Source organism: Lygodium microphyllum, chromosome 11 (genome assembly GCF_053477565.2).
Source record: "Lygodium microphyllum isolate KBCC chromosome 11, Lygodium_microphyllum_v1.1.10, whole genome shotgun sequence".
Taxonomy (NCBI): domain Eukaryota; kingdom Viridiplantae; phylum Streptophyta; class Polypodiopsida; order Schizaeales; family Lygodiaceae; genus Lygodium; species Lygodium microphyllum.
In genome coordinates, this window is record NC_141145.1 from 134,017,207 (window position 1) to 134,045,053 (window position 27,847).

General features: G+C 41.6%; 1 protein-coding gene across 16 annotated transcripts in view; it reads left to right on the forward strand.

Annotated features, from left to right (window-relative positions):
- The window catches only part of LOC148029409 (chromosome-partitioning protein, putative (DUF639)), a 183,758-nt gene that overhangs the window by 48,692 nt on the left and 107,219 nt on the right, over nt 1-27,847 (forward strand). For all 16 annotated transcript variants that reach the window (XR_015692424.1, XR_015692425.1, XR_015692426.1 and 13 more), the window contains one exon: nt 14,621-14,749. Coding sequence is in view for 12 of the 16 variants with exons in the window: in XM_087688222.1 (XP_087544348.1) it covers nt 14,621-14,749 (129 nt within the window). In the remaining 4 variants the exon portion in view is untranslated. The remainder of the gene's footprint in view (nt 1-14,620; nt 14,750-27,847) is intronic.

A 27,847-nucleotide genomic window follows, 5' to 3' on the forward strand; every position in this document is an offset into this window, starting at 1 on the left:
TTCCAAGAAAAGAAAAAATGGGAGAGTACTGAACCAACAAAAAGTTATTCCTTTTCTCCTCCATGATTTTTGAGGTGGGTTTTGGAAGGGGGGGGGGGGGGGTGTTGTGCAATTAGGTGATTGGGTGAATGCGATGGGTAAGAAGATACCTATGCTGCGACCCGCACCTCTATTTTTCCCACTCCATGATTCATACATTTCTCAAAGTTTATTTTATCAATCTTCAATAGATTTCGAAAGCTTGAGTTTATGGTAGATATTCCCTTTTCTATACCTTGTTTTCCTTGCTAACATTGCAGAGATTTTGTTTATGGAGGATGTTTAATTAAGAGCCATGAAAAGAGAAAGAAAAAAGATAGCTGATGTGCACCCATGGAGCGATGCCTTGGCTGCTTTGGTGTGGGACCTTTCAGTTATCAAAAGAGGGTGAGACATGACTTAAACTCTATGATGTGCATCCTATCCTGATCTTCATTACTTTCATCCCTCAGCTTTCATCAGCTCTCTCACTGCCCATTGCTGCCCACGCCCTTTCCAAAAACATTGGTAGTTTGTGGAGTGTTTCTGAGTGCTGCCACTGCTGTCCAGGAGCTGTCTACTTCTGGCAACCTGATCACCGCTTTCTCCTACTGGATCTGAGTGTTTCCAGCAGCTGGGCATCATCACATCAGCGCTTGCATGTGCAGTTCTCTGCTGCCACCTGCTTGTTAGAGCCACCCAATAGTTGTTCGTGATCAGCCTGATCTGGGTCTTGTGCAGAAAACTGCCAGCCAACACCTGCAATCACTCTAGCAACTGTTGCCTTCATCTGGAGATCTGCATTTCAGCTGTGGCCCTCTTTTTAGAGCTGCTGTGCCTGTTTTCTCAGTCTAGACAGGCCATGCTGCTGGCTGCTTGCTTGCTGGTCCAATTTTGGGCACTGACATCATCACCATCTTCAGGGAGATTTGCAATCTTGCTGCCTACAGCTGCCTCCATTGCTATCATCAGTCGTTATCCACAGTTTTAGATTTCAGACTGCTACTGCCTATTCGGGATCTGTTTGAGTACCGCAGACGCAAACACTCCTTCAGCCACCTTTCCCCCGGTCTTAGAGACATAGAGATTCAAGGCCCCATTGGTTGTATTATCATTTATTCATACATTCGTTAGCATTAAAAATTCTCAAGATTGTGTTCTTGGTGGTGTTGTGCACTTTGCATTTTTGTGTTTGCCCATACTGTTTCTTTACAGCCCCATGTCAGCGACCTCCCCTCGAAGTTGGGAGACCATCAAATGGAAAGATGTCATCTGGCTTTGGAGAATAGGTAAGCTCTTGGTGAAGTGATAGCGCTTCTAAACTTGTCGCCTCTGCTGCTGCTGGTGCCACCTTGACTTGCATCAATGAGGTTTGCATACTAAGCATCTTTGTACAAAGTATCCATGCTCAAAAAAAAAAAAAAAACCTTGCAACTTGCTGTAGAGAAGAAACGATTTTTTTTAAAATCCTTTGAGCTGGTTACTCCTGGCCTAGTGTTGAGAGTTGGATTGTATACCAATTGTAAGATTCATAGTCCTATTTGCACAACTCAATAGAAGATTAGAGAACCCAAAGAGGTGGAAGAGATCCTCAAGTCTTTATTACAACAATTATAGGAGATTCACACAAGTATTGGCTTTGAGAGCCCAAGCATGAACCAGCACTCTTCACTTCAAAACCTCAAAGCCACCTCATTGTCCAAACTAGGACAGCTCTTCACAATACTACTTCTATGCTGCCCGCTCACCTTCGATCACTCTTCAACCGTTATCTGCCACAAACACTCCAGATAGCTGATCTTGCAAATACTCTAGTTTGCTGGTTAGACTTCTCCTTGCTGCTCCTCAGAGCAGCCATGAATAGAAGAAGAAGAAGATTGCATCTAGTGATCACGTTGTTTGCACAATGATAATCCTTGCAGTTTGTGAGCAGTCCATCTTCATACAGCCTTGGAGAATGTGCAGCTGACTGTTTTTTAAAACTCACGTACAGCATGACGTTTTTGTTTTGTCACATTTTAATGGAAAAAAACTGTCCAACTTAATAAGTGCCACATCATCAAAATGTTTCAATGTAGAAATGTCGTGTGATTTTGTACCATTTCAATGACCTGCTGCTTGGCTCTGCATGCCATCACCATGATGTGTTTCGCCATGTTTCACTAGTGCTACACGTGTGATCCGTGCCTTGTGTGATCCTTTTGTCCACCTCTTGCCATGTCATCAGCCCTTGCTTGTCCCATCACTGCCCGATGTATGAGCACGTGTATGTGGGTGGTGTCCAAGTTCATTACATCTTAGGTCCTAAGAAAAGCATCTCTCCTCCTTAGAGTTTCCGAAACCGGCATGTATCCTTTCCCATCTCCTTGTGGATAATCCTTGTCGAAATCCTAGAGAGTCTCTATAGTAGATTTATTCAATAGCTCTATAGCATGGCCACATTTCATGATCCACGTACACCAAACAATAATGCTAGTTATGAGCTCCCATTTGTGGTAGTGTCTTTGGGTCCACACTTATAGTGAGAAATCTGTGTCCACATCCTTGGAGAGTATGAACCATCTATGTCAAAATCTTTGAGAGAGTATATACAATAGATATATCCAATAAATTTATAGCATGGCTGAATTTGACAGTCTATATATATCGAGTTGTCATGCTAGCTATGACCTCCCATTTGTGATAGTGCCCTGGGGTTTGCATTGTTTGTAAGAAATTTGGCATGCAATTCTTATTCACGGCTGCTGGGAGACAAGGTAAGCATGACGTAACATCATCATGTCTACAAGTCAGGGCTCTTTCCGTGACCCAAGCAACTCTCCCCCTTGTACCTATGAAGAGTTATGCAATGCCATGAAACACCATCCTAAGGGCTCTCCTTCAAATGTCTTGGGTTCTAGAACAATCCCAAATGGAGTGTCTCTATGTCTCATTTGGTCCTCACATTTAACACAAGGGGCAAGGTCTTTGCCAAAGCCAAGCCATGTACCAATTGCTTAACTCTTGTGCACCAATTACTAAAGAAAGAGTGAGATCTTCTTGGTCTAAAACTATCCTTCAATCTCCTCTAAAAGCTAGCAAAGAAAAACAGTGATATACCTTGTGTAATCCAATGTTGAGTCATTGCTGGCAACGCTCTCATCTTGCTTATTTGTTTCTTGTAGTCTTTGAAGAGGCCTCCTCTTGTATGCCCCAATGCCTCTAGCCATCCATCATGCATCTCTTAGGGTTTGGGTCTAGGTACAAAGTTCTTTCACAATGAGCAACAACCCTAATTCTTTGTTGAGAGTATCCTATGAAATCCAATAGATCTAGATCCTCCCTTTTGAGTAAAAGGCCGTGAAGTTCTTTGCGTCACCATCCAAGCAGAAAGCTATCTGATCTGCAAACTCTACATCCAAGAACTTCTCAAATAGGTTGTCATGGGGACATGAAATTTTGAGATGCCTGAAACTTTTCGATAACAGTTGATTAAGTTATTAATCAAATGTGCAAGATTGTTTAACACATATGATGCACATGGCAATTATTTCATGGTAACAAACTAAGGGCCTCGAGGATGCAGTGGGTGTCAAAGGCAAGAGTTGTGATAAGTTATGCCAACTGAGTTTTGGTGGTTAGTTAGTGTCAGTTTTGACCCTAGAACAAGTGTTTGGTCAATAAGTGTCAGTGGTGACACTAGAGTCTAAAGTTCAACAGAGGTTGGGGACCACTCTAGGTTGCAAATGGCCTAGCCAGTTAACTTATGGATAGGCACATTAGATTTTGGGCAGGGTCAAAGTAGTTGAGATAAGGGCTAGATAATATTGAAAAATGGGTTTGGAAGTGCTACTTGGTAAAAATACCCATGCAAGTTGAGAAAACGTTTTTGGGTGCTGGGTCTTAGCCATTCGGTTAGTTTTTAGTTGGTGGGAGAGAGAGAAGTTTGCTGGTTATTCTACCTATGCAAAAATCAGCAATGGCTTCACGTGATAGCCATTTGGGGCCTTCAGGAGGTAAGCAACAACAAAGAGACACTTCCCGAGGGACTAGCAACAGCTTTGTTGATCAGGTGACAACATTTATGAGGTCTCATCACAGCAGGCAATTGCATTAATTGTAGAATTGACAGGCCAACAATCAGTTCTGGGCATTTCTCATCTCATGTCAGCATTCTTTCACCTTCTCTAGTTTTTGCTCAGCCATTCTCAGCTATTTGGAGTAGATCTCAGCTATATTTGGTGGATAGCAGAGGGAATTTGTTGTGAACCCTAAATTTCTTAAAAAATTAGGGTTTAGTAGTCACCTTGGGACCCGTGCCAATAGATGAAGACATCGTACACTAAAATTAGCACCTGTAATTTGTGATATTGAGAGGGATTTTAGGTGCCAAGCCATCCATTATAAATTTGGGATAGCATTTGGCTAGTTGGGGTTTGATTAGAGCAACTCCATGGTGAAATTGAAGAGGTGAATTGCCCGATTTGTTCGCTGATTTTGGGAGCAGCAAGGGGCTTTGGATCCAAGAAGATCGTGGAATCTTGGCCTATTAAAAATCCATTGGCGATTGAAGATAAAGGAATACCGAAACGGGCGCCAGTTGTGGGGCCAAGAGGATGTCCATTGTCCAAGAGTTTTGAAGGTAAAGTGTGCATTTCAATTATGTTTATTGGTTGATTGTTGTAATTAAGTGCTTGATTAGGAAATTATCACCCTATTCGAGAAAGAAGACTAGTTGCATGGTTTCATTGGGGATACCACTCAATCCCTTGGTTTGGTGGGCCCAAGGCGCTTGATTGCTAGCCAAAGCTTTCTGTTAGTTCTGACTTGCATGCTCAACTGAGAAATTACAGCAATATATCTTCATAGAGTGAGATGGAATCAAGTAGTGATGATGCCTCTTAGCATGGACATTCACATGGGGAGGAACGAAATGCAATTTGTGATCTTGGACAAGGCTCACATGATAGATAGCAAGTTGAAAATGTTACCGTTGGGCAATTTGATGACCAATTTAGGAATCAGATGAGGACAACAGGAAATCTCTTTGCTAAATTGGCAAAGGATTCTTGGTTCACCCGATTTTTGAATGCTTCGAAAAAGGACAGCAAGGGCAAGAAAAATAAGTTATCTTCTATACCTTTGGGACAGCAAGGTGCACCGAAGGTAATACCAAAGCCTTCACTTGAAGCTTCCAAAGATGCTAATGAAGCAAAATAGTTGGTACCAATGGGGCAACGAATGCAAATGCAAGGCTATCATGAAAGTGCCAATCCAATGGATCTTTGATAGTCAGGCATGCATGCTATGATGGGGCAGCTAGGATACTTTGGCGATATCACGATTTTTCATGCTATGGTTGGTTAGGGACCGCATATGGGAATGTATGGCACAAATCCCTATGGTATGCAGCAGCCAATGCATGATGTGCAAGGCCCAATGTATTCAGGTATGGCTAGAAATGTGCAAAACTCTATATATGGCAACATTGGCTTGATGCCTGGGCACAAAGTAGCATGTTTGGTAATGCATTTGTATACCCATAATGTTAATGGGGCTCCTGGAATGAGTACTGGTCATGCAAATGCTCCGTTTGGTGTTGGTGTTGATGTAAATTCAGCAAATGCATTCTTTTTGCAGCAGCCAATCTTTCTTGATATTCAAAGGGGTAGCAAAACTATGATGAGGGTGGAAAAGCAATGAAGTTTGAGTCCTTTAGTGGTGCACAAGATAGGCCAAAAGCTTTAACCTTCATTCAACAGTTCAATGCAGCCTATTTAGAGGAAACATCTCCGAATCCTCAAAGATTCGAAAGGCAACCACTTTCTTGAAGGGGAATGCATTGCAGTGGTGGTCCACTCTTTTGATGCGAGGTAGAGCATTGTCAACATGGGTACAATTCAAACAAATGTTTGCATTGAATTGGTGGACAAGTACCTTTGAGGTGGACATTATGACAACTTGGAATAAGCTTGATACTAAGGAATGCAAAAATTTGGAGCATATAATAAGAAAGTTTTGGGATGCATTGTTGCCTGTCACTTCTTATTGCCCCATACCCCTTTCTGAGTAAGTGGAAAAATATGTTTGTGAAATGAATAAAGGAATCATATATATTTGCATTAAATCCATTGTGTCTAGCATGTCTCAACTTATAGAGATTGCTGTCATAGTAGATGCTTTGCTTTGAGGGAAGTATTCGGGCTTCTTAGAGAGTGGGGAAAAGTAGCATAAAAAATTGCTTAAGACTGAGAAAAATGGTAGATTTGAAAATCAGCTTGAAAAGAGGCCAAAATAGCAAAGAAAGGGCTCGAAAACATTGGTACAACATAGGGAATTGATGGTTGTAAATAAATGCTTTATTTGTGAATAGGAGGGTCATATTGCAAGGAACTGTCCCAATAGATAGCAAGTTGGAAAATTAGAAAATCAGGGAGATCCTAAGGGAAAGAAGCATTAAACATTAGTGGGATTGGTGTCTGATGTTGTAAGTAGTCATCTCAATGATGATGCTATTGAGTTGTGCAGAGTATGGGGCAAAATTAGGGATCAACATGCATTGATATTCTTTGATAACAGTCCACGAGCGAACTTTATCTCTATAGACATGGCAGTCCGTCTAGGTATCAGAGAAGATGAGATGGAACTCATGGGGGAAGTTGAAATGGGATCTAAAGGCCATGTAGAGCCCGTTACATCTCTCATTGAAAAGCTTCAGTTGTATATAAAAGGATATGTCGATAGCAAAGAGTTCTTTATTGCTTCACTTGAGGGTTGTGACGTATTGCTTGGTATGTGATGGTGTCACCATATGCATGGAGTAATTGACTCGTGCAAAAGGGATCACTATTCAGCATAAGAAAAAGACACTCACACTTGATATAAAGTTGAAAGGGGAATCTGTCCATGTTGTATTTGTAGCTGCTTTTCTAAAGTAATGAGAAATCATCTTTCAACGTACTTGGTTTTTAGTAAGGGTAAGGATGATAGTAAGAATGTTGGGAATATCTCTAAATTAGAGAAGGATCACATGTTGTTTTTGAAAATATATGCTAATTGCTTCTCTTAGTCACTTTTAGGGCAGCTTTCGCCTAAAAGGCTTGAGGATCATGGCATAGATCTTATCCCTAGAAGTAGCCCACCTAAAAAGCCACCCTACATCGTCTGTGCAACCCAGTAGGAGGAGATTATGAGTGCTCTGAATGAGTTGTTAGAAAAAGAGTTGATTTAGCCCAACTCATATCCTTTTTGTTCTCCAGTGCTTTTAGTGCAGAAAAAGGATTGTTCATGATGTATGCTTTGAACAAGATCATGATAAAGAATTAGCTTTTGATCCCTCAAATCAATGATGTTATGGATAGATTGCAGGGGTCGGCCATATTGAGCTATATAGATTTAAAAAATAGGTATCATTAGATATGCATTAGACTAGAGGATGTGCCCAAGATAGCTTTTTGAACATCTTTTGGGTTGTATGAGTTTCTTGTTATGCCTTTTGGACCTACGCATGCTCCTGTCACTTTTAATTAAATGATGGATTACATCTTTAGGCTATATAGAGGATTTGTGGGCACTTTGGTGACATGATTGTCTACTCAAAGAATGTGGCAAATTATAGGAAGCACTTGGACATTGTATTCAATGAGCTACGTATGCATAGGTTGGTTGGTTATTAATGACAAGCAAAGTGAATTCTTTTTGCACGAGATTCACTTTTGGGGCATATTGTATTGGTTGATGATATTTGTATGGATTGTGCAAAGGTTGAGGCAATTCGATCATGGCCACCTTTTAAAATTGTGTATGAGATCTGTAGCTTCTTAGATTTATGTTCTTACTATATGAAGTATGTATATGGATTTGTTGAAATTGCATCTCCATTGCATGCTTTGCAGAAGAAAAATGTGTCATTTAGATGGACAACAATGGAAATTTGAATAGTTAAAGAAAAAGATGACTTTAGATCTTGTACTTGTGTTACTTGATTTAAGGAAGTTATTTGTGGTTCAATGTGATGCATGTGGTAATAGCTTTGGGATTGCTCTTATGTAAGATGGTTGAGTTGTGCCTTATGAGAGCTGAATTCTCCATGGTGTAGAGAAGAATTTGTAGGTCTATGAGAAAGAGCTCTTGATTGTAATTCATGCACTATCTACATGGAAACACTATTCATTGGGGGCTGATTTTACAGTGCAGATAGACCATTAGACTTTGAGGTACTTTTTGAACATACAAAGTTGTTAGAGAAACATATGAGATGGGCAAGTTTTCTCTCTATGTATCATCTTTAGATTGTATATATTGATGGTAAAAAGAATGTTGTGGTTGATACATTGTCATGTAAGCCACAAATTTCAGTCGTCAACATGATTTATCCCATTAAGTTGCATGCCATAAAAGAGCAATATGTTGCTGATTGGGACTTTGCTAATGTTTTATGATCAACTTTGCAATGGCTAGAGACATGAGCACTTTGTGCTTAGAGATGAGTTTCTAATAATGTCTGGACGACTGTGTCACAAAGCTATTGAGACCTAGAGTTATCATTGAAAGTCATGCTCTGTATGCAGGACATAGAAGTATTGATGCTACAGTAAAGGCGATGGAGCATTTCTTTTATTAGCCAGCTTTGAGGCATGATGTAGAATAGTTTGTCAGGACATGCATTGTATGTCAAAAGGTAAAGTATGATAGACAAAAGATATTGGGCTTGTTGCAGTCCTTGCCTGTTCCAAATAGGCCTTGGCAGGGCATTGCAATGGATTTTTCTTTTGAGTTTCTTAGGATACCTTCAGGGAATGATGGAATATGGACTATCATTTGTGGGTTTACCAAATATGTCCATTTTGATCCAGTGAGGAAGAAAATAAAGGCTGATCGTATGGCACGATTATTTTTGCAGCATATCTTTGAGTATCATGGTATGCTAGAGTTGATCGTCAGTGATTGAGACCCTTGGATGATGAGTTTATTTTTGAAGGGGCTATTTGAGAATATAGGTACTACGCTAAAATTCTCATCCTTCTTCCACCTACAAATAAATGGTCAGTTTGAGAAAGCAAATTGCATAGTGTTGGATCTTTTGAGGTGCTATGTTTCAGACCACACGACATAGTAGGAGCAATATTTGCCATTGGTTGAGTTTGCTTACCACAATACAGTGCATGTCTCCACTGGCAAAGCTCCTTTTGAGGTGGTTAAGAGTGGCAAAAAGGTACCACCTATCTTGAAGACTAAGGATAAGATCTTTGAGGTTGATCGTTTTGTGGAAAACTTGGATGCAACCTATGCAACGATAAATTATACACTTCAGAGATCACAAGAAAAAAAGAAGAAGGTAGTTGATCGGCCATAGACATGCTTTGCAGTTTGCAGAAGGCGATTATGTATTGTTGCATTTTGAAAAGGCAAGGTTGAAAAAGATGAAAAGAAGAGAGAGATTGCATTTGAAGTTAAGTGTGACATACTATAGGCCCTTCCAGGCGTTGAAAAAGATCAATGATGCGGCATATTGGCTGAAATTACCTTCACATTAGCGGATACACAATGCCTTTTATGTCAGTTTGTTGAGGGATTTTGATGGTGATATGCCAAAGGATATGTTTGTTGAAATTCAGCCTAAGGTTGAGAAGTTGGATGAGATCTTGGTACCCTAGTAGATTTTGGCACATAAGGAAAGAAAGGTCAGACGTAAAGTTTTTTAGGAGATATTTGGTGAAGTTTAGAACTGTTCCCCAATGGATGCAAAATGGATGGAAGGGGATGACTTGATAGACCATCCTCAGTTGTTGCAACTTTACCTAGATGCCTTTTAGTTAGACCGGTGTCAGTCAGGTTTAGTAGAGTAGGGGTTCGGAGCATTGTCTGATGGTCAAGGGGGAGGTAGCACTTCTACGTGGCCAGTTGTGGATAGCTCTTGTATGTAGTGGATCTTGGATGTATTCAACATGTATCCAAGATACAGTGTTAACAGTATGTGTGCCAGGGTGTCACTACTTAGTGTACTAGTCACCGTGAGATGTATGTGCATGAGTATGGGGTTTCACCGCGTCATTGTTCATCAGTTTAGCATGAGCTTTTTTTGGGATCAAAATTGTCATTAATTTCAGCTCAGCTTTTGATTAGTTTGAGAATCGTTTATCGCCACTTTTGGGATCAGTTTTACATCAATCATTGCTCGTTTTTTGCAATTAGTTTATGATCAGTCTAGGGTCACATTTGTAATAGTTTGTGATTAGGTCTCGGATCAGCAAGTGGTCTATTTATGTTTTGTTTATGTTGAGTTTTCAATGGTTTACAACTGTTTCCATGGACAACAACATGTTGGTGAATGCCATTGACAGTTTCAGCCATGGTTTATGTTGAAATTAATACTTTTCTATGGTTGATAGTTAGAACAGTTAAGAAACATGAGTTATGAATGCATCCGATGGGTTTCTAGCAATAGGTTTGGATTGGTTCTTTGTATTTTCAGCAGGTTTGGGGTGGTTATGATTTCTTATGGAAAATTCTAGTGCATTATGCTTTAACTTTGACACAATGTAGTGCAATTGAGGACTATTGTAAGGATTTTAAGGGGGAGTTCTATCACGAGGATGTGAAATTTTGAGATGTCTTAATCTTGCCGATAACATTTTATTAAGTTATTAATCAAATGTGCAAGGTTATTTACCACATGTGATGCAGATAGCAATTATTTCATGGTAGCAAGCAAAGGACCCAGAGGATGCAGTGGGTGTCAAAGGCAAAAGTTGTGATAAGTTATGCCGGCTTAGTTTTGGTGGTCAGTTGTTGTCAGTTTTGACCCTAGGATAAGTGTTTGACCAATAAGTGTTAGACGTGACACTAGGGGCTAGGGTTGCTTTCTGTGCGCGTATGGTACATTTCGTATGGTATTGTATGTTCGTTTCGTATGGTACATTTCGTATTGTACCGTATGTTCATTTAGTATGGTATTGTATGGTTTGCATGTGTTTGAATTGTATAAAAAAAAACCATTTAAAATGTCCATTGGTGCACTTTTTTGAAAATTTGCCTTTTTTTTTGGCCTGCCATACATTTAAACTTCTCTTCTTTCACACTCCTCTCTCTTTCATAGTTCTTCCTTTTCTCTTTTCTCACACTTTAACCCTTATGAAAGGGCAGCTCTCTTTCCCTATCTCACCACATAAAGCAGCCTCCATTTTCATCAATCTCCCTCTCTTGAGCTCAACTTTCAAGCCACTGTCTTCTTTAATTACCCTACTCTCCCTCTTCCTTTCTCTCGCCTTCTCTTCCTCCTATCCATATCTCTCTTTCTCTTCTTATCCCTCTTCCTTTTCCTCTCCCTCTCCCTATCCCTTTCTCACCTTCTCTTCCTCCTCTCCCTATTCCTCTTGATCCCTTTCCCTGTCTCTTAGTTTTAAATTTCATTCGTACATATTACACTCTCTCCTTTTATCAAATCCCTCTTGCTCTCCCTTTCCTCTCTTCTTTACATTCTTCTCCACAATACCTAGGCCTCTTCATGATCTATCTTCAAGTTGCACATTTTATATGTGTAGGCTGATTTTATATAAAATTTTATATGCATTTTTATAATGAACGTATGAAACAACGTATTTTATTCTCAAAATTTTTGTGTACGTTCCATACCATACATATTGATGTACTGAATGTATCATACTAAACATACGAAACCACCCTGCTAGGGACTAGCATTAATTAATTAATTAATGTCAGTGTAAGGATCAATAGAGATTGGGGACCACTCTAGGTTGCAAATGCCTAGCCTATTTAATTATGGATGGGCAGATTTCATTTTGGACAAGGTTAGAAGGGCTGAAATTAGTTTTTAGAAATTTAATTTTGAAAATTAATTTAATGGTTGGATAATGCTGACAAAAGGGTTTAGAAGGCTGCCATTTGGCAAAAATACCCATGCAAATTGAGAAAACGTTATTGGCGGTGGGTCTCAGCCATTCAGTTAGTTTTCAGCTGATGTGAGTGAGAGAGAAGGCTGCTGGTTATTCTACATGTGCAGAAATCAGCATCGGCTATAGGCAACAGCCATTTGGGGCCTTCAAGAGGCAGATGGAAGTAGGGAGACACCTTCTAGGGGCTAGCGATAGCTTTGTTGATCAAGTGACAACATTTATGATGGCTCAAGATAGTAGGCAACTGCATTAATTGGAGAATTGATAAGCTAGCAATCAGTTCTAGGCATTTCATCACGAAGAAACTTTGAACTCTCTCTCATCTTAGCATTATCTCACCTTATCCAATTTGTGCTTATCCGTTCTCAGCATTTCTCAGCCATTTAAAGTAGATGTTAGTCTTATTTGATGGACAGCCGAGGGAACTCTGTTGTAAACCTTAAATTTGTGCAGAAATTAGGGTTTAGTAGTCACCTCAGGAGGCATTGTACATTGAAATCAGCACTTGCAATTTGTGATATTGACATGGATTTCAATTGACAAGCCATCCATTGTAAAATTGGGGCAGCATTTGGACCGTTGGGGTCTGATTAGAGCAAGTCATGGGTGAAATTCAAGGGACAAATTGCCCAATTTCTTTGCTGATTGTGGGAGCAGCAAAGGGCTTTTGGATCAGCCAAGCAAATTGTAGAATCTTAGCTTGTAATAATTTCATTGGCAATTGAAGATAAAGAAATACCGAAAGGGGTGCTAGTTTTGGTGCTAAGAGAGTGTCCCATTGTCCAAGAGGTTTGAAGGTAAAGTGTGCATTTCAATTATGTTTATTTGCTGATTGTTGTAATTAAGTGCTTGATCAAGGAATGACCACCCTATTCAAGAAGGAAGGTTGGTTGCACTGACTAGTGCTCCTTAAGTCACAATCATCTCTCCATGGGTTGTCTTGGAGAGACCTATATATGCGCTCTTGTCATGTCCTTCAAGGGCGCTAAATGCATTCTTAGAGTCTTTGTGATTTCTTCATGCTTCATGAGATGTATTTACGATTTATCCTTGTCCTGTGGTTATTGTACTTTTGTTAGTTAGTGTAGATAGGCTAGAAACTGTTGCCAATTGCAAATGCAAGGGTCTATAGGCTATAGATTAATCATCAAGGGCTGTAGCAAGGCTCGTCACCACCACATAATGAGGTATCCACCACCATGGAGGGGTGTAGATGTCAAGAAATGAATCTTGTGAAGGCAAACCAAAGAGATAGTAGGGTTTGCGAGGGGAGAATGGCCATGCAAACAATGAGAAGAGAAGAGAAACTCAAACGAATAAGATGATGAAGAATTGAATAATGAAGTGAATCTGATACAAGGGTTCGTAGCACAAAGGATGCCAAAGAGTGTAGGGAGATTGCCGAAGAAGCCTCCGAGTCTACAAACGCAGGATAAAGAGTGGTTGATGAAGGTGGCTTCCCAAACGGGCCAAACGCAGATGTTGGATGCCAACTAGGATTGGTGCACTGTTGCTTGAAGGAAGGGATACGAGAAACTACGAAATGCAAGGATGAACATCCTTTGATGTTGAAAACACCAGTTGAGTAGTGACACCTGATGGAGGATGGAGCATCCAGGAAGCAAACACTAGCACCAGTTGCCACATAAAACTGGTGCCAAGCTGATGATGAAAACGCCAGGTGGAGAGAACACCTCCAGGCATCTAAATGTAGATGGAGGAGTGATGCCTGAAGCATGGAGGATGACTCCAGAAGGGTGTAGACTCCTAACACAAGTTGTAGAAGCACATAGGAGCAATTGCCAATAATGGAAGGGAAGCGCCATCTGAGGAGGAGGGAAGCTGCCACCACAACAGAGCCTAGATGATAGTAGAGGCTGGTGCCTTGCAGTAGGAGATGACAATGGTGGAAGGGAAGGAGAGAGATGATGGGAGAGAGAGTGTCGGATGGGGTGAGTGATGGGGGGTGTGAGAGACTCCGTGAGGACTAAGGTGGGTGGCCTATAAATAGGCAAAAGACTGTCTAGTGGGGTGCCAACTATCTAGGCTGGTGCTAGACTGTGGGTGTCTAGCCCCTTTTTGGGGCTGTCCACTAAGTGAAACCCTAAAACACAGGGACAAAAATGAACTTTGGGGAAGGGTTTCTCAACAATAGATAGTAATGGAGGAGTAGGTGTAGCTAGAGGAGGACCTACAATGAAAGAACGAGTTAGCCTCCTTTTAGGGTCTCGCTTATGGGACACAAACACTCCCTCTAGAAAAGTTTGGTAATAAGCATGTTTTGGGGCTGTATTAAAGAGCTAATCAATTTTGTAATGCATTTTTTAGCTCAACACCCTTTACTTGTTTGTGGAGTTGGGGGTTGTGAGTGTAACCTTGGAGAGCCATTGCCTCTGAGGTAGAAACACCAATCAAATCTAAATTTGGTCGATTTTCAAGACATTCAGGATACTGACACTGCTGTGCTGGTTGAGTTGTGACAAAATCTTTTCTTCTATAAGCATTTCCAATGTAAGGATGGTTTAACCGAATGAGCATCTTGTTTATGGGTTGCTATTTTAGGAATCACTCATCACTTTTAGTATGGAAATCTGTTTTTGGGCTGCAATTCTAGTAATCACCTATTACCTTTTAGTATTGATTTCTGCTTTGAAGGTATTTGGAGAATATTTTAATTTAACATTTTCTGCTGTACTTTTCATGTGCAGGAGGCTGGTTTTCGCCGCCTGCTTTTTATCACAATGTTGGCTTGGCAACAACCTTATGCTGATAATTCTCATGATAATAACAAAGGGGCACCTGAAAAAGAGAGGGCGCATGCAGGCAATGTCGCATGGGTAATATGCTCAAGCATGTTCATAACCTTCTTAAGTAGAATGATGCAACAGCCACAGCTATTGGTGTATAGAGACAATTTTTTTGTTTGAGGTGGTGAGTGTTGCATATTGTGCAAATAAATGATTGGGAATTAGAAGGGATTTCATTATGAAGAACTAGGTAGACACATGCAGCTTGTGCCCCTATCTTGTTCATTAGTACTTTTATGCAAACATGGACTTGAGACTATTAGATGACACATTAGCATGTGGTGAAGTATATTGAAAGCAGTCTTTGTGCACATCATTGTGCCTAAGGCTAGGGGTTCCTATATAGGAACAAAGGTGGCAAGGGTGCTTCTATCTTTGAGGCGATGAGGGAAGAATGCCTTTTAACTACAATTGATCAGTGTGCATCTCATAGTATGGGAGAGCTCTACTTGAGGACAATGCAACTGTGTTCATCATTAAAGGAACCTCCTTGGAATTGTAAGATGAATGCTCTCACAAGCTAGCACCCACATAAGATCCAACCTCACATGTAGTCTAAGCTTCAACTCCTATAAAATGACTCAGCCAATTAGAAGTGATCATATAGGTCCATGTGGAGTCCATGTGCATTGACCATAGTGAACTTCATCAAGGCTAGTATGTGTTTAATTGTACTTCAGTGTAGCACGTGGCAGATCATCATGTACCTCTAAGGCCAAGCCAAAGTAGCCCACAATGCAGCTCATGTTGACATATGATTACCAGGCTTGGGACAGCACACCAAGGACATACGATTGAGTTCCAGAGACAAGAAGGCAACCGTTGAAGTATAAAAGCCCATGTCAACACCAACCCAGGTGCAAGGCTTCGGAGTCCTTTGTGAAAAGAGGTGCATGCTACTAGTCACAATAGGTTCACTGCACACCAGTATCACCTGACTCCAACATGCCTAATGACATGACTTGTCCAACTATTAACATGTTTATTAGGTTTGGTTTAGTCTGTAGCTTTCTGATGACGAAGCTTCTTACCAAAATAGCTTTTATATTTGATAGTAAATTAAAGCATGTGAAAATCTTGAAACATCACAAAATTTTGAGCCAAGACATTGCTTCAAGCTGCATGTGTCACTTGCAACTGGTGCAGTTATCAAGCAACTCTAAACCTAATAAGATAAGTATTAAAAATAAATCATGAATACAAGTTATTGTTTTTGTCCTAGAGGATAGACCTCCCTTTGAGCAATGTCGGATGATAGTCTGCCTAGCCACCTTAGCATGGTAGTTCCTGGACCTGTCCGATCTGGATCACAAGAAATTCAGAACTAAGTGGTGTGATTGAGCAACACATGAAGGTGAGAAGCACTAGCAAGCAGCAACATACTAGGTTGTTGCCAATAAGACGTGGTTGACAGTAAAGCTTTGCCCTCAAGGGAGAGATAGACCATGCTGTACTAGGTCAACCTCCCCCTGCTGATTGAATCAAGCATAGGTACAAACTGTTGGGTTGTTGTGGTGTCTAGCTCCACCTAGTATTTAAGGTATATGACAGTTTGTCCTTTGTTCACCCATCTAAATCTGAAATGGATGTTCCAATCAGTGCTAGAATTGGAGTTTGTAAGAAAACCAATTAGCTTATGCAAGTTGATTTTTGCACTGGCTGTTGTGCAGCACACCTCCACTGTCAATCTCACTTTCTCCAAAATTCCATCATCATCCTCAGCAGTGTGCCATGTCATTTGTGGACTCCGAATCCAGCAGCTTGTCTCAATGCACACTTGTAGCCTGAGTCCTTGGAAGCTGTTGACTCTCAAATGGAGGAAGTAGAACATTACCTTTGTAAATAATAGGAAGAGGTAAGGAGTTAGGGGACAAGCCTGTCGGACTGATTGCTCTAGTTGGAACTTTGCATCTCTCCTCCCCCCCATAATCGCTCAGCTGCGCTGATTTGTGCAGTGTAGAGATGTTGTTGATCCACTACTAAGGGAAACCCAATTGCACCATGGTACTGTCTAGGAAGTTCCAAAATCCGATCTGCCTTGTTATAGGTCTTCTTGAAGTCCAGGAGGGGGATTAAACCCTTTGGTTTTTGTGTTGCGCCCACTTTGTAGCCTCGAAGAAGGTGAAGATTCTTGAGCCACTTATATTAGGGGTTGTACTTAGACATAATTATGGTACATTAATCCTTAATGTAGTCTCCTTAAAATAGCCCCAAGAGCAATTAATGAAAAATTACCAAAATTCAATGGCTTTATTTTTGACAGTAGGACAAATGCTGCAAAATCCTCTACAAATAGGAGCCTAGGTGCATTCCGTCCGTGGATGGAGCCATCCTGTGCGATCCGTCCAGACAGGTTGGATTCGTCAAATCTGTCCAGTATAAGTGAATACATAGCCAAAAGTGAACTTCCTACTATTTGTATGTCCTGTATAATCAGAGTCAGTGTACCCCACGACTCCTGTATCTTGGCTGCCATAACAAAGACACATATCTGCTGTGCCCTTCAGGTACCTTATGATACCCTTAACGACATCCCAATGTTTCTTGCCAGGTGTAGCTATATAATGTGCCACAACCCCAACTGCAAAAGCTATATCTGGACGGGTGGCTATCATGGCATACATAAAACTGCCCATGGCTGATGCATAGGGAATCTTGGCCATCTCGGCCCTCTACTCCTCTGTTTGCAGACAATTGGCCTGTGAAACCTTCACATGAGAAGGTAATGGACAGCCAATAGGCTTAACATCGTGCATGTGGAAGCACTCAAGGACTTTATGAATGTACTCCCTCTGTGACAGATAGAGTAATCCATGAGATCTATCACGCGTAATGTGCATACTAAGTATATGAGAGGCTTGTCCCAGATCTTTCATTTCAAAGCTCTTTTTGAGCTGAGCCTTAAGAGCATCTAGCTCCTCATGAGCTGTCCTTGCTAAAAGCATGTCATCCACATAGAGTACCGAAATCAGTAAAGAACTGTCACGGGCTTTCTTCGTGTATAAACACGGATCCATAGCATTGCGGCTGTAGCCTTGTGACTACATGAACACATCAAACTTATGGTACAATTCCCTAGGTGCCTGCTTCAAGCCATATAGAATCTTCTTTAGCTTGTACACTAGGTGTTCCCTGCCAGGGTCTACAAAGCCTTTAGGTTGCTCCATGTAAATCTCATCATGCAAGTCCCCATGTAGAAAAGCTGTCTTGATATCCATCTGGTACAAGCCCAGGTCAAGATGTGCAACTAAGACCAAGACTAAGCGTAAGGTGGTCATTTTGACCACAGGAAAAAAGACTTCATCAAAGTCAATACCATGCTCCTGCTTAAAACCCTTAGTAACCAATTGAGCCTTGTATGTCGGCTTGGGATGTCCAAGGGTACTTTTCAGCTTGTACACCCACTTGCATGGCAAAGCCTTCTTACTCTGAGGCAAGGAAACCAAATTCCAAGTCTTATTCTTATGCAATGAGTCAAGCTTAGACTGCATAGTCCTCTCCCAAGAGTGACAGTCACCCCTGCGCATAGCCTCATCATAAGTGAGAGGCTCTCTTGCATCTGTAACCAGTACATAATCCATAGAGGGCTCAAAACGGTCAGGAGGTCGTCTATCTCTAGTAGAACACCTCAATCCAGGCTTTGTTGCCTGACGGACATCCTGTCTAACATGAGCATGTCTAACATCTAGGCCATGAGCATCAAGTGATGTTGCACGCTGTCTAGCTTGCCGTGGAGCGGGCTGAACGGGGGAGGTGGCTCCTCCTGAAAGATAACTCTGTGTACTTCAACCACTTTTTCAGGTTGCATATGCATTTTGTCCTCATGAAAGATGACATCAACACTGCGGATTACTTTCCGCGCCTACAGATCCCATAGATGGTAATCCATCTCTCCTGCATCTCCATAGCCAATGAAAATGCATTTGACACTTTTAAGATCCAGCTTATTGCGTTTGTCCTTAGGCACATGGCAAAATGCCTCACATCCAAAGACACACAAATGATAATAAGAGGGGGGCTTGCCTGCCTATACCTCCTCTGCAACCCTAAAGTCTATGCCATTGCTAGGTGACCTGTTAATGAGATGCACTGCAATAGTAACTACCTTAACCCAAAAGTGCTGCGGTAAGCCAGCCTGGCTAAGCATGCTACGGACCCTTTACTGAATGGTCCTATTCATGCGTTTAGCCATATCATTCTGGGGTGTGGTGTAAGGGGCGGTCAACTGATGCTTAATACCCCGCTCATCACAAAACGGCTCAAAAGCACGTGATACATACTTACCCCCATTATTTGACCTTAGGCATTTGAGCCTTTTTCCAGACTGGTTCTCTGCCAATGCAAGCCAACGTTGAAATGTGGCTAAGACATCGGATTTTCTCTTTATGGGATAAGCCCAAACCTTAGGTGAGTAATCATCTATGAAAGTAACAAAGTACTTTGTCCCACTGAGTGACTGACAGGGCATGGGCTCAAGCCTCACATACATCTGAGTGCACAAGAGCCAAGGGCTCACCCATGCGTTTCTTACTAGACTTTTTATGCGTATTTCTAGTCTGCCTGCCATACAAACAATGATCACAAGAATCAAAATGCGAAGAGTCAAAAGGCAGAAGATATTGCAAAGCACGGAGTATTTTCATTCCTTTAAGAGACATATGCCCCAAACGAGTATGCCAAAGGGATACATGGGAAATAGAACCCACAGATAAAACATGATCCAAGGTAGTTCCAGATACAAGGGATAGAGGCTGCTAGACTTGGCACCTCTTGCAAGCACAAGCCTGCCACGAGTAATTTTCCATGCAGAGTCTCCAAAAGACACAAAATACCCTGCATCATCAAGCTGTCCAACTGACATAAGGCTGCGAGTCAACTCATGCATATAGTGTATATAATGCAAAACAAAATAACTGCCAGGAGGAAATTACAGCCTAACATCTCCAATGCCCATAATGTCAAGAGACCTGTCATCACCAAGACGCACAGAACCAGACATGGTACGATAGGTATGAAACCAATCTTGACAGGGCGTCACATGAAAGGACGCACCCGAATCCAAGAGCCAGCACTGCGCATACATGGAATGTATCTCAGAAGCCTGTAAGGCATCGCATGAAGAAGCTGCAAGTATGTAATTATCATCTGAATCATTGGCCTACATGACATTAACCTCTTTTATCTTCACACTAGACTTTGTAGGTACAATACTGCGCTCAGAAGACTTGTCCTGCACTTTTACTTTTCCCTTTTCCTTGCACTTATCATCGTGCATTTTGTTGCACTGCGGCCTAATATGTCCTGCTTTCCCACAATAATGACAGGTAAGATCAGACTTCCGTCCACGGTACTTACTGTGACTAGGTGACTTGGACTTGGACTTCTGAGAGTCCCTGCCCTTATGATCATTATGATGCTTGCCATTTCTGCCACCTCTAACAGTCAATGCATATGAAGAGCGGGAAGCATCATTGTTTCTCTTGTTGATTTCCTCAGTGAATAAAGCACTCTCAACATCTTTGATTTTTAGCCCATCAAGCTTGTTCGTGCATATGGCAATACGGAAGACATCCCATGATTCAGGCAAGGTGCCAAGCAGAAACAACGGTTGCAAGTTGTCTTTGAACTCAATACCCTGTGACAACAGACTCTTCATGATAGTATGAAATTGATTGAAATGAGATGAAAGGGAGGTCCCCTCCTTCATGCGAAGGTCCATTAACTACTTTAGCCAAATAGAGCTCCCGAATCTTCTCCCATAAATCCCATGCACTTTGATTCTCATCTTCAATAACATTATGATGGACCTCTTATGAGTGTGACAAAATAATGGTAGACTTGTATAGCTCATCAACTTCCATCCAAACATCATCCATATCCTCAGGTTTGACACCCTTCAAACCAAGGGTTTAATCTGCAACTTCTGCACCAAAACCTGCTGTATTTGGGACTTCCAATACCTATAGTTGGTACCATCTAACTTGGCAAAACGTTAAAGAGAGCTGTGTCTTTCAAATGACCAGCCATACTGTCCCAAATCAAAGCCATATTGTCCCAAAAGTAAAATTGCGGGTTTCTGTAATTAGTAGAAAATGCACTAAAGCCACTGCTAAAACTGGCTGAAAGGGTGGATTTCACCAAGAGAAGCACCTGCCCACCAAATATGACCAAGATAATATCAAATAGTAAGCTTTACCCTCATAGAAGTGCTCAAAATCTGCAGATTTCAGCTTGCTGTAATAAATGACAGTAGTATGTAAAACTATCCCAAAATGAAGCAATCACTGATACATATGTCATTGCAATTGCCAGGTAACGAGGTACATCCAATAGTGAGTTTCCAGGGGCAAGAAGGTACCAAGAATTGCCAAACCAATAATCTGTCAGGCAAGAGACATCTCATAGGTCCAGAAGTCATGCATGTAATGGGTCTGGGGGTAAGAGAAGAGACCAAGCATAAGCACAGCTGATAGAGCAAGAAGCTCAATACATAACCATCCAAGATGCATACAAAACTGACAAACCTGTGACAGAGATAGGTGCCTGCCCCAATAGGCGTATCAAATCAGCCCACTACAGACAAACTGCAGACATAAAGCTCTCAAGAGAGTAAATACATGTAACTGTTCCACAAGCTCAAGCTCATCTGTAAATAAGACTCTGTGTACATTTGAATATACCAAGAGGCTTCCACTGGAAGTGAAGTCAAATGCAAAGAGAGCAAGCAACACTCTAATATATCAAATACATAGCATCAGACATGCCAAATCCCAGTAGGCTACATCCAGAGCATAAATCCCAAGCTATCGCAGAACCATAAAGCTTAAGCCTGAAAGCATTCAAAGAGCATGTAATTGACAACCAAATGTAATGCCCAGTAGATCTAAAATGCTTAAATACATCTGAAGATGAAGCTCCAAGTAACTGTCAAGCATGGGCAAACCAAGTGGCATCCATATCTGACCAAAGCATAAATGCAAGAGGCCTAAATGTCAAGTAGTGACAATAGGCATAGACCGGTCCAAAGCATGCCAACTGAAGCCAAATGCCAGTGAAGAACAACCAAGTCGGAGCTCAATACAAGCTCAAAAGAATTCCGGAACCAAAGACAATCTCGAAGTCGTACCCCGAAGGTCAATACTTCATTGCATATCCCAAAGACATAGCCTGAAACCAATAGGCATAACCAAACATGAGAAAATAGGCTTCAGCCCGCTGTGGTATAGCAGTGATTTACTGTTCAAAACTGAGTATTTTCAGCAAGAAAATCAGTCCAAAATGATGGCATAACATGTGCCTTGCATCCCTCAAACAATCGGGCATCAATAGGTACCAAACCGGTTAAGTAGAAGTGCCTAAACAAGCATAGCATTAGATGCCAATGTTACTTCTGCATAACATGACTGTGGGACTGCTGTAAACAGTCCTGGGAATGTACAGATCAGACCCAAAACTGATGCCAATGATCAAGGAGGCTTCAACCGAAGTTAGAGATCATTGCCAAGTGCATTGCCAAGCTCGAAGAAGCATGACATAGCCATCAATGAGGAGTGGGTGAGCTGCTGTAGTGTGCTGTCCAGAACAGCAAAAAAATGGCACAAATTTGCTGATCCCTTCTTCTGCTCCTGTGCATCCACGTGGCCTCAATGGTAGTGGTTGGAGGCTCCAGGGAGGGTGCCCAGGGAGGCCCACAACAAGCCTCAAGTGCCGAAATGCAAGAGGGAGCAAGATCCAAGCTCCAAGGGTTTGAGCTATGGCTGCCCTGTTTGACTACAACCTGAGAACTGAAGAGAACACTAAAAGAACACTTCAATACCTCTGTAGCAATGCTCTGAGGGTGCCTCAATAGGCCGGGAAGGTGATCGGGAAGCTGGGGAGTGATGGGAGCTCGGGAAGGTCGGCTATGGCTGCCGGGAAGGCGACCCAATGCTGTAGGTATTTGAATGGAAGCTAAGAATGCCACGAACCAAGTTCGGGAAGTTGGGAAGCCTCACTCTGATACCAATTGAAAGGTGAGAAGGATCAAAGCTTGCTTGGAAGTGACCTATGGCGGAGAGCAAGAGCAAGAAGAGAGAGAGACACAAATGGGAGAATTAAGAATAAGTGATTGTGACGGGCGCCCGCCACTTGCAGTGTGCAGTGGCGGGTACTGTCAGTGTAGTAATACACGGGCGGCTAGGCGGAGGTGCCTTTACCCCCCAACACTACATGGCTCCTTTTAAACCCATGTGAGAGCATGAAGGTATTAAACTTTTTATACCACTGTCTAGGAGCCTGTTTCAAACCATACAGGCTTCTCTTAAGCTTACACACAAAGTGCTCCTTTCCTGGTATAACAAAGCCCTTTGGTTGCTTTATGTAGAACTCTTCTTCCAAATCATCATGTACGAATGGAGCTCTAACATCCATCTGATCAAGTTCAAGATCCATAGATGCTATGATAGCAAACAATACCGGAAGAGTGGTCATTTTGACAACAAGTAAAAAGATTTCTTGGAAGTCAATCCCCTCTTTCTCTGTATAGCCCTTAGATACAAGCTTGGCTTTGTATTTGGGTTTGCCATTTACACACTTGATCTTATAGACCCGTTTGTTAGGAATAGTTTTCCTATCTTTGGGTAATGGAACCAAATCCCAAGAATCATTTTGATACAATGATTTCATTTCTTCCTGCATAGCTAGCTTCCACTTTTTCTTTAACTCACATGATAATGCCTCTTTATATGTAAGAGGCTCATCTTCATTTGTGAGCAAAATGCAGTCCAAAGAGGGATCAAACCTTTGTATAGGTCTTTTGACTTGTGTAGATCTTCTTACCCAATGATCTGTGTTATCAGGCAATGGATCCACATCCAAAGGGATGTCTGTGACCTCATTATTTGGCTGCGGAACTGCATGTTTAGGCTGCTGTAATACATTTTCAGGCTGTTGGGTATTTCACTCATGCCTCACTTACGCCTATGCTCACATCGGAGTGTCAGTGGTGATCAGTAGGACATTGGGGCACTTTTTACTCTCGGTAGGAGAGGTTTTTTCCCCCAGACTTATGGTATTATTTCGTATGTGCTTATGACACACAGTTACGGGCACTTACCATGTTCGGGTGTGAATACCCCCCTACAACCCTAAGGTTTAAGGGTTGTACCTTGTACTTTCAGTTTACACTCTTTTCAGTCTATAGCGTTGGGTGTCGTGCTTCACTCTCTACTGTCTATTGTTTTTTGTGCTGAGCTTCGATCCTAACCTCCACTCTCACATTTGGTATTAGAGCAGCATTGGCTCTGTTCAGCAGAGGTTCCGTTCCGTTCAGCTCAGCTAAGCTCTGTTTAGCACATCTCCCAGCGAGCACCAGTCAGCAGAGGAGTTCGTCAGCCAGGTCGCCCTGCACCCGACAGGTCCACCACAACAGTGCCGAGACTCAGCGGCAGCTCCTACCTTTACCCTGCATGCAAGTGCCAGAGCTGCCCGTCATCTGCAGCCTTTCCTTGTGCCAGTAGCGTTGCCACACTTGCGCTGCTTATTCTCTGCTGGCCCTGCCCTGGTCTGAGCCCGTCACTTTGTTGGGAGCGCCGCCAATGAACGCCCACCCGCTTGGACCTCAGGAGCTTGCCTCTCCCTGCGCCGTTTGCACCGTTTCGTCCCACAGCCGCCCCCTGTGCCCGTCACCAGCACGTCACCCACCAGGTCAGTTGAGCCAAGTTGACTTAAAGGATAGTTCAAATACATCAATGTTTGTACATTCCACTTTGGATGCCAAGAAGTGTAGTCAAATTGAAAATATAAAAGTAAACATCAAAATAAAAAATCATATTGTTTCACTAGGACGACAATACTAGATATCAGGATTTCCACCTAGAAACTCATAAATGCTCAACTCTTTTTCACTTTGGGGGTTTGAAATTCCCCAATGACGGCTTTGCCTATCAGTAGACTGCCATTTTTGCTTCCTTGCATCATGAAATTTGGCTAATTCATGCTTCTTGTTTTTGAGTGTGTGGATGTGAGCTTATTTGTTGTCTATATATTAGTGCTTTGTAATGAGTGGATCTCTTTCATCACATTAATCTCTCTTGTATGGTTGTGTATCTCAAGAATAGCCACTTTTCTTTCATCACGATCGAAGGATCTCTGGTATTGGCGAATTGGATGACTTGACATTCCATGCCCAATTCATGTTTGATGGAATCCAAAGTGTGTGCAGCCTCTATAGTAGTCTATCTCATGGGATTGTATCAAATGCTTTGCAAAAGTGTGCATAAAGTAGTAGTAGAGGCTCTTCTTCTTGAATTTTACTTTCTCGATCATCCCTATTAAGGTAATGATCTGATCTAGTGTAGAGAATCCCTATTTGAATCCAGTTTCTACTGCAGCTCTCAATCTTTCTGTCTCTGTATAGACGCTTAACTTTGCCTCCATTACTACTACATAGATCTTGGCCATTGTGTTGCCTGCAATAATGGTCATGTAATTGCTTTTATTAGAACGACGCATGCAACAATTTAGTTTAGTGGATGATAAGGCAAAGGCTGATTTTGCTATCCAAGGATTCAAAGGCTATGTAGAGGCAGTGATGAGTTATGTACTAGAGGATATTGTTAGCAATTGGTCAACCATGTCAGAATTTCTAAAAAGTTTCTTCTTTCTTCGACCTCCAGGTTCCACTTTGATTGATCAGGTATACATGCATTTTCAAGGCTTACATCTGGTGCGTCTTTATGAGATCATGGAAATGGGTTTCTCTTATGCGGATTACAACTATGTCTTGTATCCATAGTGGCAAATGGCACAACATTTGGCATCTCATGTATCTCTAAGTTTCCATAGTGTTTTTGTTGCGTATTGCTTCATTTATTATTGAAGGCCCCCCCAACCCACTCAAAAGACTTTGAAGGAGTGGAGGCCTATTTTTGTTATGGGATCCTTATATAAAATCTTCTCTAAGATCATTGCTAAGAGGTTGCAAAAAGTCTTCCCACATTTGATTCACCCATATCAGTTTAGTTTCATTAAGGGACGAAATATTATGAATGTTCAATTAGCAATAGATTATGCCAAAGCCTTTGGTTAGTAGGTTGCTATGATTCAGTTGGATTGAAAAGGCTTTTGATTATGTTAGGTGGTCCTTTCTTTGACAAATCAGCAATGATGTAGTGGTATGTATAGCGTTCTATAGGTTTTTTTTTTTTGGAGGGGGGGGGGGCACTAAAGAGATTGCTTTGTCTCATTCCCTTCATTAGGGATGCCTCCTTAATCCTCCGCTTTTTGTAATGGTGACTGAGACAATGCTTTCCCTATTGGATAAGTTGGCTTTTGATGGTAAGATAATTGGATTAGCTCTTCCAAGTGGAGATAAACTTTTGGGGCAGTCTCTTGCGGATGATTCATTTATGTATTTTAAGGCTGAGAGATGTCCAATTTGGATGGGGGAATGACTATTTGGAACTTGTTTGGTTTGGCTTGGGGCTTGCATATCAATGCATGTATTGGAAATTCTAGCATGGCCTCTACATATGCGTCTCAAAGTTGGACAAATGGTCATGATAAAGTATAATTTCTTATTTCTTGCCTTTACTTTGTCGAACATAGAAGACATTGCCAGAAATAAGTTCAGCCCATCCACTTTGTGCTGTGGAAAAAGCAAGGGAATTGTTTCCATCAAGTGCGGGTATCCAAGCAACATGTTACTATACTGAAATGTTTGAGTGGCATTGCCTTGTTGGGATTTAAAGTTTCATAAGATAGCCTTGTGTTTGGTTCTATCCCTATTGCAATCTTTATGTGTTCAGCATCATCCTTGGATAGATGTTGCTAGGTCTTTTATTCAGGAGATTGGCATCTCACATGGCTGCACTACTATGTAGGTTCTCATAGTGGCACACGCGCACACACACACACACACACACACACACAAAAGAAAAACTAATTCCAAAAAAGGAAGCTAATTCCCTACAAGTCCAGGTTTTGGCCACATCTAGGCTGCTTGATTGGCTTGAGAAGCACATGGAGAGTGATAAGTTCAATTGCATGGCAAGATTGGGTTTGAAGACTGCAGGATGCTATCATTTTTGGGTTACATGCTGATTTGGTGGGCTTTGGAGGACCGGCTTAGGCGGCTTTCCCCTTTGCCTGCTTTTCAGCCTTCCTCCCTGTGGTTGGATTGGGCTTTTGTGAAATCAGAGGATTTTCTAAAATAGTCAGCTAATCAGATTTGCCATAAAATGATTGAGGATTAGAGATGGTCATCACTAAGAAAACAAACAAAGTTTGGTCAATTTGTGACAATAGAGCGAAGTGGTGTGATCGGATGCTTCGATTGTGATACTCTAAGCTTCTCTATCATGGGAAAGTTTTCATATGGAGGCTTCTTGTCGGTGCTCTTGCCACAAGGGATGTGCTGTGTGGTTGCAAGATCTCCTCATGGTAGATGTGTATCTTTTGTATTGCATGTGATGAAAACCCTACTCATCCTTTTATCTCTTGCTCGGTTGAAAGATAGATTTGGGGCTTCATTTGCTGAGCATGGACTTGTATGACATGTTGTCTAATGTCCACCCGTTCTTGGGTTTTGGGCAAGATGCCATCCACAACCATGTTACAGCCTCATCTTCCTTGTTTCTTTCATTTAATGCGATGGACTGGTTTTTGGCATATTTGGCGGATTCATAATGCTTTCATTTTTGACTCAGGTTATGTGTGGCTACGTAGGTTGTGTGCGAGGATTGCTAGTATGGTGAATTCCTTCCATAGTTTTGGCTGGTTTGATACTCGGAGAGTTGGCTGCGAGTCTGGATTTTATTCACACCACCCCTGTTGTGCTCACTTCATCATACCCTTTTCTTGTCCCTGTAGCATTGTATATTGTCACCTTTTGGCTTCATCGGTATTTGCTGCCAGTTTCTCATTCTGCTTGGCTGGCTAGATGGCCCGTTGTAAATACTTCTTTTCATTAATTGAAACACCTTCATATGAGAGAGAGAGAGAGAGAGAGAGAGAGAGAGAGAGAGAGAGAGAGCACTCGTCCTTTTTTATTTGTTGAATCCGTTGTATTTGGTTCATATATGATGGCCTAGAGGCACCCTGCACTTTGTTATCTTATTATATGTACTTTTTTTTCATAATTCATAATAT